Raw genomic sequence first — 16122 nt, forward strand, 5'->3', positions numbered from 1 at the left:
GGAGCAGCTCCTTTATCTGAGGCCTTCTTTTGTTGTTGTGAGGTTCTTGCCTGAACCATGCTGTGTTTTGGTCTGTGCGTTTTGATTATGTTGTGGTGGGAGGCTGGATGTAGGTAAGTGGAGGGACCCTTTACATGTGCAACACTTAGGAGAGACTTTGGCAGAGACACTAGGTTAAGAGGTTGGTGCCCTATAGTACTTCTCAACTGGAAGCTGTTTTTTGACAGCCAGGCTTTTGTTTTAACCCTGTTTCCTTACTCATGCAGACAGGCCCTGTTTTCTTTTATTCATTTCTTTGAGTTGGCAAAACCTCCTGGTTCTGTCCTCCCCCACTCATGCCTTCAGTAGTCTTTCTTTTCATACACTCGGAATAAATAAGTCTTGCATTTCTGCCATGGCCTTATTACTTTTTTGGTTGTCCTGTGTAACTGCCCCCTCTTCCCACAGCCCACTATGAAGTGGGGGGTGTAACACCAGGTATCCACCTTTACCTCTGCCACTTCCCATTCACTGATTTCTTCTGTGTTCCAGTTTCCTTGTTATTCTCTTTGTGTTCAACCCTTTAGTCTGGCTTACTTCCCTGTCCGACTCTGCCTACACTTTTGATAGTTTCTTCTGGACTTCACCTGCTTGGTGTTGGCTTGGCCTTAGTTTCAATCTTTCCAAACGAATTGTTGCCTGATATTGTTAGTCTAGACTTTCTGTGTAGGTCATTTTTATTACTTTGCCAACAAGGCTGCAGAGCAGCATTTTAAATACACCAGCCACTCAGCACCTGTACTTTTCATCATGATCATTTAGTTGAGAGGGAACATTTAGCAACGGAGCATAAATAAATTAATGGAAACACCAAGAAGTGTGAATAAGTGCAGAAAATTATATTAGGTCTTTTATACTAAAAGTGTTTTACCTCCTCTGGGGTCGATGATCTCAATAGTAGCACAAGTTCTCTGTCCTAAGATGGCATTTCTTGGGTTTGTCAGGGTGACATTAAATGTCTCATGGTTTTCCTCCAGGCCATCGTCTATCAGGTAAATGTTCCAGGTTTTCAAACTGACCCCTAAAGCAGAGCAGATAATACGTATGTGTCATATTTAGATGACTTCACCAGAGCTGCTGATACAACCAAACATTCAATTCAATAAGAATATTGTAATTTGGTTGGAAGGTTTCCTGTCTAACAGCGAGACAGACAGAGTAACCGTAAAAGTCCTGAACAGAGTAGAGTTTAGTAGAGTCTGACCTGGGTCAAACTGGATCAGACTGGCTGTGCTGTGAGTGAAATCTTTGCTCAGTTTGGCTGATCCTTCTTCCACCTGCACAAACAAGGACAGGAAACAGCAGCACTTTTTAAAATGAAATCCTTAACTTACAGACAGCAAGACTACTGCATGGAGACTGGCGTACCTGGATTGCTACGTAGGATGGGTCCATGCTCGTCCCCCTGCGTTGTATCTGGATCTGAAGTGTCCCCGCTGTCTCACAGGTTCTATAGCAGGTTGCAGAAAACTCGACCCAAGACCAGGACAGCTCCAGTCTGCGGGAGACACTCAGCTGAAACCTTGATGTACACTAAATGCTGCCATGTTTAAGCCGCTGTGAAAAGTTTGTGAATTATCTGGAGCAGAGCTTTTGGAGCTGTGAGGTGCAAGAGGAACAAGAAAGTTGAATGGTTCTAAAGAAAGAGACGTGAGGCTCATAACTCACAAACATCTACACTTCTAGATAGTCTTATTAAATTATTTTCCTTCCTAAATATCCAACGGCAAATCTGCTTAGAACTCTAATCCTGCAAACTGGATTGGATCATAGAGAAATAAGCAGCTTTTTTGATCTTTGATATGTCACGTGAACAAAACATATGAACAAACTCATATGAAATTTTCTGTGAGTTAAATGATACCTGGAGTTGGTTGAATAAATTCTAACTGGATGTTGGGAAGTCAGAATCCTTTGAACAAAAATATGGCTCAAGTCAAAGGCCAGAACTAATTCACCGAAAATACATTGAAACAGTATAGTTCTTGTTTGAAGCAGCGGAATTATGGAAACTGTAGTTCCACAACTTGAAGCACAATTATGCCACAAGTGAAATTAAAGCAAATAAAATTTATATTAATATGAACAGACATCATGCAACAGCGTGAAAATTAAGGCTCAGTTGATCCATTCGTATTTTTGTTTGCTTTGTGATAAACTGTGGACATACAGACAAAGACTCAAGACAAATTCCTGCTATGAGAGGTGGAGGGAAGAGTCTGCAGAAACCACAGATGAACTGGCATATTTTCGGAAATCTAATAAAATACATGAACAGATGAAAAAAGAAGGGAGAATTCTCCACTGCTCTGAGGTAAAGACAAATTTTAGGAAAAAAAAAACTGTTAACATTGTTCATTTATGACAAAGAATTTCAAAATAAAATCTGTTGTATCACAGTGCATGTACCAGAAACATGTGGACACTCGCATGAACTGACAAGAAAACACCTATACATTTATGTATTTTATATTATCTTAACACCTGGGAGAGACATACATGACCAATTTAGGAGCATCTGCACTTAAATTCCTGGAAAAAGGGATCAGCTCCAGCCCCCAGATTTGTCAGGCATTTATTGTTGAAAATAAAGTTTAACGTGCAAATTTGATTTGACTTTTATTTTGTGCTGAACTTTATTTTGTGAAGAACAACAGTCTAAAAATTAACTGTTGTTCTCTGTGTTTTTTGAACCATTTATTTGAATAAAGCTAACAATAATTAAAAAATCATAAGTGTGTTGGTGTTTTCAAATGTTGTCTTGCCGCTGTATAAGTTCTAGGTCATCTCTGACAAACCAGCGCCCTCAGTTTCAGGTGGATCTGGATATATCTGCTCTCTACTTGTTTCCACAAACCCACATTTCAGGCAGCATGGCGTTTCCTGCCGGGTCAGTGAGGATGAACTGGAAGCTGTCATTCGTCACTTCCATGTCTCCCGGGACGACAAACAGCACAGCGCGCTGGTCCACGTCCCACTGGGTGAAACGGCTTTTGATGTAGGCTCCTGGTAGGATGAAAGGACAGAGTCAAAAACCCACTTTCCTAATACATATGACGTGTAGGATGAATCACGACAAGGAAGAGAAAATAAAGAAGGAAAGGTTTCTCTGCAATTTGGGAAAAGATGCCAGTTCAGTGGTTTCTGCAGACTAAGTACAACATTGTACGAATTTAGCCACTGGTATGTGTGAGGTTATGGTTCCTCCTAAATCCTCAGAGTAGGAAGTTGTCTTGACTTTTTGTCTGTATTTCCACAGTTTTCATCACAGAGCAAACAAACAGGTGAAACTAAAAGATTCACAACAAGTTTTCCTCTGCTATGGTAAAACCGTGGACGACAGAAGGGTCGTGTTCCTCAGAGCTTCACTGACTGAATGCAGCCAATTGTTTACTACTTTTCTCTCCTAATCACCAGCAACTCAACATCACATTCACATCTGTTTCAAAATCTCGGAATCTTCTACAGAAATCAAACCAATACACAAACTAATTTTACATTTCTTGGTTGATTTTTAAGTTCAAACTTTTCTTTAAACCAATATAACAAATTTAAATAATGAGACAATTCCACTGAAATGAGTCGACCTCGCTGATTCCTGTTCTGGATGCTTTGTTCAGTCTGCTCCTCTGCTCACACCCTCAGTCTCCTTCTCTTTACCTGGTTCACCTGCTCATTTGCCCCTCCCCTAATGTTCTGTCCGTTTTCCTGCTAGTTCCACCCCCTGACTCTGCCCCATCTTAAACTAAGGAAGAGCTGCATATGTGGGGATTCTCAGAGGGTCTGTGATAAACTTATTACAGCAGATTGAACCTTCTGAGCAGAATTGTGTCTGGGGTTATTTGTCAGCTAGTCCACCTGTCACAGCATTCTCCAGGTATCCAAAGCGCGGAGCTCTGCTGAGGGAGAACTCCAGCTCCTCTGTGGGGCTGTCAGGGTCGGAGGCCTGCAGGTGTTTGTTTGTGATGAAGATGCCATAACGCCCCCCGCCCAGATTGACCACTGTGCTGGGACTCTGCCTGGTGGTGAGACTTGGAGGAGTCCTGTCCACAAGCTCCACCTGAACACAGCACGAGACTTTTATTACAACATGTAGCACGAGTGCTATTAATTAAATGTGTCTGTCACTGACAGTGAAATTGTAAGTCCTAACATCCGAACAGGCATTTGTTAATTCCACAACCTCTGCATCTTCGGTGGCCTCCACCTTTCTGCGGTACAGTCATTGTGTTGGGCATTGTGCCTATTAAATAAAGAATAGAATATAACTTGCAGTTTTCTCTTCCTGCCACTGGATGTTGCTGCTGTCATGTGTAATAATCAGCTGGGACTCAAACGTATCAACACACAGTGAAGAAAACTGTGAAAAAATCATCAACCGGGTTTTATACGGGTCATTTCTTATTTTATTTCCTTCTTCTGGTTAAATAATTTATATATGATATAAATATACTTTAGCTTCCTGTTCATTCTTCAGTATATTGGTGGGAAATCTTTTTTTTCCTTCTTTTCCTGGTTATTGTTTTTCTTTAAACTGATACTGAAACAGCAAAAGGCAGAAAATTAACCTTTTAATTATGTTCTGATTCCATATTGAAAGCTTCGTTGCTTAATTTCAGAATAAAAATCTTTGGCTGTTGGACAAAATCGATCAACTGAGGACGTCACTTTGGTTTAATGATATTTTAACTCTTAGTTTGTTTTAGATTTTACCATAATGTACCACATTAAAAGAAGTTTAACATCAAACCAATGATGTAATTCCAGCACACCGGTGTGATGATAGACTAAATAATAGATATTAGATAGATAATAGATAAGTTGAAATTGTAACTACTTTTCAATGTTCTCAAAGGTCAAGATATCGAACATAAAACTGTCAACAATTCACTGCTACACTGAGATCGTCCTGAGGTTTGTCTGCACACACACTCACTCTGTACAGTTAACACACGAAGCACACTCCCCACAAACACCGTCCAATCCGGACCAGCCTCCAGCCTCTCAGAGACCCAGGACAGTCGGTCAAGCCAGCACGTTAGCCACCTGGCTGCCCATTTGTGTGTGTGCATCCAGAGCGGAGGAGGGAGCATGCAAGTGGGGTAAGGATGGGGTGAGGTCTAGGGGGAGTTGGTCTTGGCTCAACTGCTGCGCTCAGTTTCAAATATTTATGTGTACTTCATCCATCTGAGAGTCGACAGCAGCTTCACATCCAGCAGCAAGCCCTGGGCTCAATGACGACAAGTTCAATACAGTGGGATTTAAATAAAGTGTTAGTTGCAAAGTGTGACAGCTCTATCTTCCAGTGTGGAAATTCAGAGGAGCTACAAACACTTTTCTGCGGTCAGAGGAGCACAGACAGAATGAGACCTTCGAGTAGATTGAAGCTGCTGGAGCTGCATTTGACACTTTATCACATTTGCTTCACTGCATTACTGTAGAGTGCACTTTGTTAGGTTTGGTCCACTGTGCAGGGACCAGCAGCTGATTATTAAACTGGTCCAATGTTTTAACAAATTAAGGTGCAAGGTAAGCTGCAGGTGAGACACTTTAACACCTCTGGTGCAGAAAAAGCTAAAGGACAAACTAAGGGACACTATTCTGCTGAAGCCCATAAGTGTAGTTACTGTCTCTGTGTGTGTTTGGTTCACCTTGAAGTTGAAGACAGCAGGTTCCTCTCTCAACTGTCCAAACTCCAGGTATCCTCTGTTGCTCCCATCAGTTGGCAGGAAGTAGAACCTATCGATCTCAGCCGGGCTGCCAAGGTTGTGTTGGTAAGCCAGGTTCAGCTCATCCACATCAGTCTGGGTGAACCTCAGAGGGGGTGTCAGTGGGACTCCTCTCAGCAGCAGTTTGCCGTAGCGCGGGGGCTGTGTGACCACAAAGCTCAGGTTGGCCGCAGCCGTGTCGGGGTCGTTGAGTTGCAGCTGCTCGGCCGTGATGTTGCCCGTCGAGCCGTCCTGCAGCCGGAGGCCCGTGTTGAGGGTGAGGGTGGGGGGGATGCGGTCGCTTTGCTCAATGGTGAAGCGGAGGGTGCCGCTGTGGGATGAGTCGCCGTTGGTGACGATAAAACTGTGAAGAAAAAAACACAATTTTGTGAGATTGTACACCTTAAAAACTACATTCAGCTGAGGTCAGTAGAAACTTAGCTTTCCTTTGTAGTAACACCATCATCCATCATACTCATGTTAGAAGAAGTGTTTTTTAAGTGCAGTGTTTTTGCTACAATATGAGCAATAAAATAACTAATTTGGCGAATCATCAAGTACATCTTAGTTTTTTGCTAACGAACAAAAGACTCATTCCTTATCAAATGGCAAGAATGTTTTTGCTTTACAAATCAAATTCAGAATCATGAATTTTAACAGAAATAATAAAAACAGTTTGAATAGTTTCAAAGACAGAATAAGTGTTTTATTTTCCCCATAATTAAACAAAGACATTTTACAAAGAAAAATTACATCTTGTTTTTACTTAATTTACTCATGTGTGAATATCTTTAAATCTATGAGCATTAGCTTTACAGATGCTCCTATGAACACTGGAAGGTGAGGTATAGCTTGCTGTAGTCAGTCAACCCGTTATTACAGGTCTGTAAGAGGTCACTTCCTAAAATGCTTTCGATGCAAGTCCAAATCAACAGTTCTTCGTATGAGGCTTCAACTTTCCAAATTATTCACAAGAGTTGTCTTCCAAAGCTTTAGCATTTTTAGCATTTCCTCCTTTTGTTACTTTGCTCGTCCTGCAGCTCCACAGAGGAACAAGGAACGATTACACTATAAAGATACCAGTTGATCTAGAAAACCCCATTTAGCTTTAGATCCAAACTTGAATCCATCTGTGCACAGAACAAGGATGGTGGGTTTTGTGCATGGTGACCTATGACAGGTGTACACAGTCTCAGTATTCATGTAAAAGTGCATGTACTAGCTTAAAGTACTTCACTTCACAAGTACCACTTACAATTCTTTACTGAATCTGAAGTATTAACTACATGCTGTAAAAGGTAAACAAGTACAACGAAGATTTGTTCGACAACTCAAATACATAAAAAAATACATGAGAAATATATTATAATATATATTATAAAATACTTAGCAGAAATACAAATATTAACTTTGTCCTCTGAGGGACACCGACAGCAGCTTTAGTCCTCGATCACTCTCATAAAGAACCATTTCCATCTGAACATCATAGCACACACACACACACACGTATGGTGACTACTGACAGTGCATTGGACCTGAAAGAGAGTGTGTGTATTTTGTCCTCCTCTAAGTCCTCTGCCAACACAATCTGCCTCTCAGCCCTGCAGCCCTGCAGCTGACAATCTGCCCCGGGGCTCAGGACACTCACCGTAACACACACACACACACACACACACACGGGCAGGTCCTGTTGTAACATCTGGCTCCAGTGTCGGGCCATATTTGCCCAGGGACGACCGTCTGTGGCCGGTGCGCTGGCCACCGCAGAGCCAGTGTTGTTGTTATTCTCCTAATAACGTCCATTCATCATCTGCTGTCATGACAAACACACATGAATGATGCACAGGTGTGTTATTTAGATATGGTCACACCTGAGTCAGCCCCCGTCCTAACAGAATACACAGACTCGAACTGTCTGATCTTTTCACTCAAAAAAAATAATTAAAAAATGTACCGTTTATTATCTGCTAATAAGCGTGAAAAAGCAAAGCTATCATCTCTCCTGGATATCCATCACTGAGAAAGTGCATGAGAAGCAAACAGACAGTTTCTTCTCACCTTTGGTTTGCTGTGATAAACAGGAATGATGTACTGAAATAACAGGAGGTGAAACCAAATCTGAGTATTGATCCAAATATCCCATGTTCTATCCCATGTTCTGGTTAAAATCTATAATGTTTATCACCACTTTTAGCTGAAGATTCTTGAAACTGACAAGATGGGATCCTCTACAGAAAAGGTAGTCAATGAGGATTTAAGGAGGCCTGGATAGAGAAAATATCCTCATGTACAGGTCGACAGCATCATGTTTAAGTTGTACTATTATTTAGTTATACTTTACAATAAATGTATATTTAGAAGTAGCATTGTCATTGTATCAACATCTGCACTGTGTGAAGTCAATGACAAATCAAATGACGAAAGATATAATTCAATGCTATTTCAATATTTATTTTCTGTGAAACTCTGAACTGTATTTGGCTTTAAGATCGTTTCGTTTCTGTAGGTGAATTTAGTGGGTAATTTTGTTTTTCGTAGTGGCCTTTCCCATTTCCACTTTTAACCAGTGCCACCGTCTCAGAGCAGAGGTGACAACAGTTTTCCCACAGGAAGGATGAACGTACGTCTCAGTCCAATCCGGATTACAAGCTCGGTTTTCTGTGTCAACCTTCTGCCGTTTAGCACAACCACAAAACACTAACTTACAACTTCACCACTTTTCTTTCACTTCGCACTTTATACATTTCTCTCCACGTCGCTGCTGCTGCTTTCACTCGGAACACAGGTTTTCTACGCCTCTATACAGTGAAGGCTTGTGATAGACTGACATTCTCACCTCGACCAATCTCAGCCCTCAGGCCCAAAGCAATGGCAGCAAGTACTGTCCAATCAGAGGCAGCTAGGATTGTCCCTGTGGCTGAGTAGTGGTGGATAAACTATGTCAGAAAAGAGTCAGCGGTTGAAAAGTAATCACAGCCAAAATGTAATAAAAACTCAGTGATATGTCGATTCCAGCTCTGGGTCCGGACCCGTACCACGGTCCACCTATTAGTGACCGCTGCTCTACAGAGAAAACGTATCACTCTGTTGGATTTTCGGGAACTACAGTCCACTCCAATGCATCAAAACGAAATTTAGGTAGAATTTAGTAAATCATTTGATTTGATCAGATGTAATGTTACAGATGCAATAAAAAAACAGCTCAGATCAGGCTGGAGACCAGATCAGAACTAATTACAGTATATGCATGAGTGAACCACATTTGAACAGGAGATTAATAAAAATTAAAAAGAGCCATCATACACAATCACTGAGGTGATTATTAAATAGTAAAATGAAAACTCATACAAAAATACAATATAAAAACACAACATTTTTGTTAACTGATTTAAAGTTTTAAAATTTAGACCTCAAAAATGTTAAACTACAGCCTCATAAATAACAGCTACAATTACTGCCTGGCGCATTATTCCTCCACTAAGACTCATATTCTGATCAGTTATGTCCTTAAAACCCAATTGTGCCAAATATGTAGAAATTCCCTTGAGGCCTGTCTGAGATATTGGTTTTAGGAATGTGACACCTGAAAACATAATGCATCCAGCCATGGCTGTTTATGGCACAGAGGCATATAAATCCAAGTCAATCTCAGTGAAAAACTAAGAGGTCAAAGGGGGCGAAACGGTGTCAAAATCATATCTATGCGACAAAAATATAGCTACAAAGTACAATGTTGGATCATCGTCGTCGTGTTGATTTGGCACAGTTTTTACACCGGATGCTCTTCCTGACACAACCCTCCACAGTTTCTACCGGGCTTGGACCAGCACTGCACAGCTGGGGAGGGGGAAAAGGGCTGTTGGGGGTTCAGTGTCTTGCCCGGAGACACTTCGACATATAGCCGGGACAGGGGATCGAACCACTGACTGCCTTACCAACTGAGCTACAGCCGCCGCTCAAAAGCTATAATGTAATTCATATAATTTATGATGGAATTCAAGTAGAAGAGGCAAAGAATCAGAGGTAAAACATGGCTGAGATTATGGATGGACAGACTGGGGACAACAAGAACTGTGAATTCTGCAGAGAGCTGGAGGAGAGACATCAGCGAGTTCCCCCCCCCCCTCCCCCCACCTCTCGGCTGTAATCTGACTGGTCTTTCTGGAGCCAGATCGCCAGCCGGTCGGGGCAGCAGAGGTCTGGGTGACAAACCCGGGGTCTGCACACTCTCCAGGTCACACACACGTCTCCTCTGCTGCTGCCAAATTGGCTGGAAGAGCAGATAAACACACTGCAGCAGCGAAAGCTTTCGTCTCCTGATGCTGACGTTTGTTTCCCTCTCATCTCGGTGCCCAGTTTTCTTTCGTCGGCCAAATGTTGTGTGTGATACATTTTTCGGGGCGCAATGCTGACAGAAATATCCTCCTTTCACGATATGTCGGCAGATAATTTGACATTTATGCTCCTGATGTGTGCAGAATTTCATGCTGTGAAGCAAAATAGATTCACTTAACTGAAAAGGCCAAAGTCAAACACAACAGCTGCTCGTAATCGACAGGAGCACTCAAAAAGGGTGTACTGCCTATTATCACGTTTTATGACCACTTCAAAAGTCTTAGGATCACACAGGATAAAACATTTCCTTCTTGATGAGTCCAGTTAAATTGGATCATATTCATTATGGACTCTATGACCTCACGGCTGTGTAGTGTTGGTACATACAGTACTACACACACAGTGACACTGATTTAGGGACCATTTTTAATATTAAGGTTAGCAGTTTAAATATCTGTCATCTAATACCCAACTTCTAACTTTACCACAACAAACGACCATCTAGGCACATGTGGGACATCATAAATGAGCTCATTCGCACAGTTTAGAAAGTTGTGGCCAGAGAATATATTTTTTCTCCTGAACGTCACTATAGTCTCCGTATCAACAGGTTTTCTACTTGTACTGTGCACGTGAGGAACTGAGCAGCTCAGTGTTGATGTTTTTACTGATTATATTTCCTGATCATAATTGTTTCTGTTAATTCATTCAGTGCCTCATATGTTTTGTCTACAGATAATGACAAAAGCAACTTTTCATGTTGATCTGATCGTTATTGTATGTGGTTACTGTGTCAAATAACTTGGATTTGCCAAACAATTTGTTCCTTGAAATTCTAGAAGTTGACATTCAAACGTGTTACTATTGTCTCTATACACTAATCGTACATTTCCTTCATTAAACTACTTTCAGCACTGTGTAATTTTAGTTATGTTTAATTTGCATATGAGAATAAAGAAACACTATATAAAAGCAAGTTAATTAAATTAATTAATTCACAAGGTAAGAACAACAAGTGTGCTGGCACAGCCAAAAAGTCAAAAGGTGATAAAACTCAGAAGCACATAACACAAGAGCAGATAGATCCACATTTTAAAATAAGAAAATTACTAAACAAAAACTAACTAACAACTAATCCTGGATTTTCAAAGACGTAAAATGCTAATAAAGATTGTGTCTGCCAGTGTGTGTACTCACCTGAAGGAGTCCGACTCAGTGTGGTGGCTGTTGTCATGGGTGTAACACACTCTGTGAGCGGCGACGTCCAGCTGTGTGAAGCTGATCAGAGGGACTCCGGGCTGCTGGACGCTGTGGACGAGGCCGTGGCGAGGAGGGAGCGACACAGTGAAGATCAGCTCTTCTGGACGGCTCGCTGAGTCCGACGCCAGTAGGATGTCTGTGTTAAGCACGACCCGCTGACCTTCCCTCAGATGCACGGCCTTGCTCAGCACCACAATGTCACCTGGAGGCCATCAGAGGGCAAAGGTCAAAGCATCAGAAGCAGGAGAAAGACCACATGACATTTGCTTTAGTTTTCAAACAAATCTCTGAATTTACTGTTTACATTTCTGTGTGAAAAAACACTATGTTCTCTTAAATCAACTTGCTCTTTTAAAATAATTACTATATATGGATTCAGTCCATCCTGAGTTATAATATATTAAGATTTTGACAACATTTTTGTGACTTTTTCCTGGAGCTCCTGGTTCGAACATGTCAACTTATCACTTTAAAATGAAATGAAATGCTGATACTGGACCTCAGGATGGGCTGGTGACACCTTAAATCTGCAGTAAACAGAGGACTGCAGACAGAAGTTATTTAAGTCTAGATTAAAGAAATACTGTCTCCACTATACTGATTGATGTTAAACGAGGAGGAAAACCCAAAGGAGAGGAGCCTACGCCCATCCACAGCTGCTCCACCTTCCCTCCGTTAATTATTCACCGGTTGAGGAGGTCGGTTGTTTCTCACCTCAGCTCCTCCAGGATCTGGCGGCTCGGAGCCAGAAGGACCGAGGCCTCACAGCACTGTGTTCACCCGACTGGCAAAGCTGGCACAGTGAGCTGAAGAGTGAGTGTGTGTGTGTGTGTGTGTGTGTGTGTGTGTGTGCGCGTCTGGCAGCTCAATAATATATGAACCACGAATGGCCACCGGGACCACAGAGGGCCAAGGTGTGTGTTTGGATTAGGACATTCTTCCTGTTGTTTGTGTGAAAACTGAAACTTTAGTCTCAAGCTTTAGGATTTCAGTAGTGTCTAATAACACATCACATTGATGTGCAGAGATTCAAATTTTATTTTGTGAACATATTTAACCTACAATAACTGAAAACAGTTGCTCATCTCATCAGAGTGATGATACATGCGGATTTATGTCTGTGTCTAACTAATCAATCCAACATTCTCTCTCTTAATTCGGTGTTTGGTCTCCACCACCTGCTGAGAAAAAGCTGACTCTCCTCACTATAAACCAGAACCATCTCTGACCTTTCTGCACAGTGTGGACGGAGATGAAGAAGCTCTGTGCTGGAGTCTCGTTGTCCAGGTCACTGAGAGTGAAGCGAAAGCTGTCGTGACCTTTGAACCCAGGGGTGTTGGTGGCGGCGGTGTGTTTGTACCACAAACGGTTCATCTCCACGTCATCCTGAGTGAAGTTCTGGCCGGCCCACAGCTCGCTCCAATCCAACTCCGTCTGCACACAAGTCGCACAGCTCAGCAGCATTGCAATGAATGGATCATTCACTCAGTAGTAAGACGTAGTATTTACTACTTTTATACCAGACGTATGATTATAGTGAAAACAATTATCTATAATAGACAAAGCACAAGACAGAGTAAAACTAAGCAAATCCTGGAATCTAAAGTGACCTCCCCACAAACTAAATAAGACACCAGACTCTTGCTCCTCCTGCACGCTGCCTCTGAAACTCAAGATGACCCAGATGCACAGGTTAGCTTCCTCACCTTGAGCTGCAGTTTTCCAAAGCGTGGTGCAGCATTGATGAAGTAATACACCTGCTGTGCAGGTGTATCCAGGTCCTCTGCCTCCAGAGCTACGCTGGAGATCACCCTTCGCTCACCAGAGTCCAAATCCAACCCAGCGTTCCTAAAATACCAACAAAGAAAAAACATGCGTCACAATATGTTCACCGTACATTTACAACTTGGAAGAGGTTTAGATTTAGTTTCTTTCAGTCAGTTTTCTGCACTTTCATCTCTGATTTTGAGACTAATTTGACATGAGCTTCAGTTTAAATTTTATTTGTTTCAGAGTTTACTAAAAAAAAAATACATATCTGCAAACACAACTTTATACACTCTAAGAAATTGAACTCAAAAAACAAAGATGAACTGAAACTAATGAAACCACTGCTGGAAGTAATGGAGGCAATGGAAATTCAGAAAGACTCCAAAAACAAAAATGATCCTATAAGCTGCCAGTGCTGGCTGCTTTTACTGTGATACAGTCATCGAGAAGTTTGTGTGACAGCAGGTTTCTCCAGTGGGACCAACTCCATAACCATGGAGATCTGGGGTGGTGGAGTTTGTGTTGGGGGAGTTGAACATCAGAAACCGTCTGGCTGCTTCCTCACTTGGAAGTAAAATCCACGTAGGAGAAAAACTGCACATCTATTCTGCAAGAACGCAAAAACAAGAAGGCCGGCATCTGCCAAGTCTCTGCATTACTTCTGCCCCGGTGCCCTTTACACTACTAGCTCGGCCTACGCCAGCCCCCCCACGCACACCAACTCCTGAACTGGGGACAGTAAGGTGGGGGGCTGTGGAGGATGTGACAGCATGAGCAGCCCAGTCAAGGATGCAAAATACCAATCACTCAAATGAAAACATTATGGAAGGGGGGGGGGGGGGTCACAGATTTCCTCTAACCACCCACTCATGCAAAACTGGCCACATGAGCACACAAGTCATCCCTCCTTACACCCCCCCTCCCCCCGACTAAGGACTCCCTGACCTAACCAGGACACATCATCATCCTGGGCTCCCAGCAGCACACTGACACTCTGCTACAGTGAGTGCAGGTCCCACACAGACTGAAGTTAAAGTCAAATTTATATCTAATTCTGCAGCTTGTTCAGCAGATGTGAGATTTTACAAATGGTGGTTGGGACATATTTCAACAAGTCTATGCTCTAATTCCAAATTTTAAAAACCTAACATTTAGCCTACTAATGGGGCACAAGTGCAGCTAGAATATTAGCACACCGCACATCAAAATGACAAGGCTGGTGTCTTTGTTGTAACAAGTCTTGTGATTTTACAACATTTTAAGTTTAAAGTTGTAAGTTTTAAGGCTGTTTTGAGATTGCTAAGAATCCTCCCTGGGTAGGTTTCTCCTAGAGACCAGGGATTTCCCTGTACGTGTAACCAGATTTCTAACCAGGACAAAAGTCAACAGACAGGGAAAGCAGCGGGGTGGAGGTCATCACATGGAGCAATGCCTGAACTCACCCTCAGCACCTTTTATCACGATACAGTTACAATCTGTAAGACGTAATCTGATTATTACTCTGCTGTTTTAATAAGTAATCTGAATACAAGTAAACACTGACAGATGTTGTTTTCAGATACATTGTGGCACAGATGGACACAATAGCAGGAGGTTCTGGTTGGACTCTGCACATGAAAAATCCGTGGAGGCAGAAAAATGCTGAAAATTGCCAGACTTTAAATTTCTTCTGATTTCAAATGTCGGCGAAACTTCTTTTGAGAAATTATGTGCAAATTACAAGATAAACAACACATTTTATAAAAATGGAACCAATGAAAATTAAAAGGTACCACTGAGGTTTGGGGTAACTATGGTGGATGTATGGATTTTCAATTCAATTAAAGAATTTAGTGCTGAACCGGGCCTCACACAGTCACATAGTCAATTAAATGCTTAATCCTCATGTTCATGCTTCTGTGTGTGCTTATAGTTATCGTGTGTATGTAGGGACCAGTTTAGAGGTTAGATGTGGGAACATTTTGAGTCAACTTTCTGTGTGTGTGTACTTGAGCAGTCGTGGTTTCTCATCATTGACCGGCAGCACGGTGACCTGAGCCGTCCCCAGGACTGTGTGGACACCATCTGTCAGCCGCAGAGACACAACGTCCTTCAGGGTTTCCGTGTCATCATGCATGTACATGATCTTCATGCCTGTAGAGGGGAGAGGGGGCAGAGGAGTGGAGAGAAACGGGCAGGAGGATGAAAAATACGAGATTCCTCGAAATCCTGTTTGATGTCCCCACGAAAAGTTCTTTCACTGGTCTTTAGAAATAACTAAATCCACAAGTACAAACTTGCATGTGATAGCTGAACCCTGATGCTGTCATTTGTTTACGTTAACAGTTACACCTGTCCTCCTCCCACCTTGTCGGACCTCCTGCAGGGTGAAGGAGGTGACAGGGAGGCTCCTCCGCAGGAGGTCTGCTCCCATCTCCTTGTAGCGGTTCATCTCAGAGCCATAGATGCCGTTGATCAGGCTGCCGTGGGCCGGGGGCTGCACCACCATGAAGGTTAGAAGGTCTGGAGGGGCATCCAGGTCCAGAGCATTTAGTATGGAGGGAGTCAGCTCCCTCATCCCACCCTCCTTCACCTGCAGGAAGAGGACAACAAGAGTTACTATCCAAATCAAGAAGCAACTCCAGGCAGATAATAATAAACATAAAATGTTGGAAAAGGAGTAAGATTAAGTTAGTGTTGACATGGTCGTACCGTGAAGTTGGCGAGCAGCAGAGAAGGTGTCTCATCATTCGTTGGGTTGATGATGATGTAGAGGGGGACGGGGGCAGAGCGGTGCAGCCCGTCGCTCACGCTGATGGACAGCTGGTCCACTGTTGGCTCCATCCCTTTGTGCTCTGACTGGACGTAGTTGATGAAGCCAGAGGTCATGTCAATAAGACCAAAGGATTCTGGGAATAAGGCAAACACTGTATGTTGTTGTCATCTGATGTTTGTTGAGAAACTATTTAGCCTTAAGTTACTCTTTAAACACCAACCACAACCCTGATCCTGACTTGAACCCTGAAAACCA

General features: G+C 42.5%; 1 protein-coding gene across 1 annotated transcript in view; it reads right to left on the bottom strand.

Moving 5' to 3' along the window:
• frem1b (Fras1 related extracellular matrix 1b) overlaps positions 1-16122 on the bottom strand; it is a 42592-nt gene that overhangs the window by 3392 nt on the left and 23078 nt on the right. Inside the window, exons 20-31 of the mRNA XM_067513230.1 lie at positions 15804-16000; positions 15459-15684; positions 15101-15245; positions 13049-13190; positions 12572-12776; positions 11280-11544; positions 5691-6111; positions 3898-4099; positions 2901-3045; positions 1408-1537; positions 1244-1316; positions 911-1060 (exon numbers count right to left, since the gene is read on the bottom strand). Of these exons, the coding sequence (XP_067369331.1) occupies positions 911-1060; positions 1244-1316; positions 1408-1537; positions 2901-3045; positions 3898-4099; positions 5691-6111; positions 11280-11544; positions 12572-12776; positions 13049-13190; positions 15101-15245; positions 15459-15684; positions 15804-16000 (2301 nt within the window). The remainder of the gene's footprint in view (positions 1-910; positions 1061-1243; positions 1317-1407; positions 1538-2900; positions 3046-3897; positions 4100-5690; positions 6112-11279; positions 11545-12571; positions 12777-13048; positions 13191-15100; positions 15246-15458; positions 15685-15803; positions 16001-16122) is intronic.

The sequence above is a fragment of the Channa argus genome, chromosome 8 (genome assembly GCF_033026475.1).
Source record: "Channa argus isolate prfri chromosome 8, Channa argus male v1.0, whole genome shotgun sequence".
Lineage (NCBI taxonomy): Eukaryota > Metazoa > Chordata > Actinopteri > Anabantiformes > Channidae > Channa > Channa argus.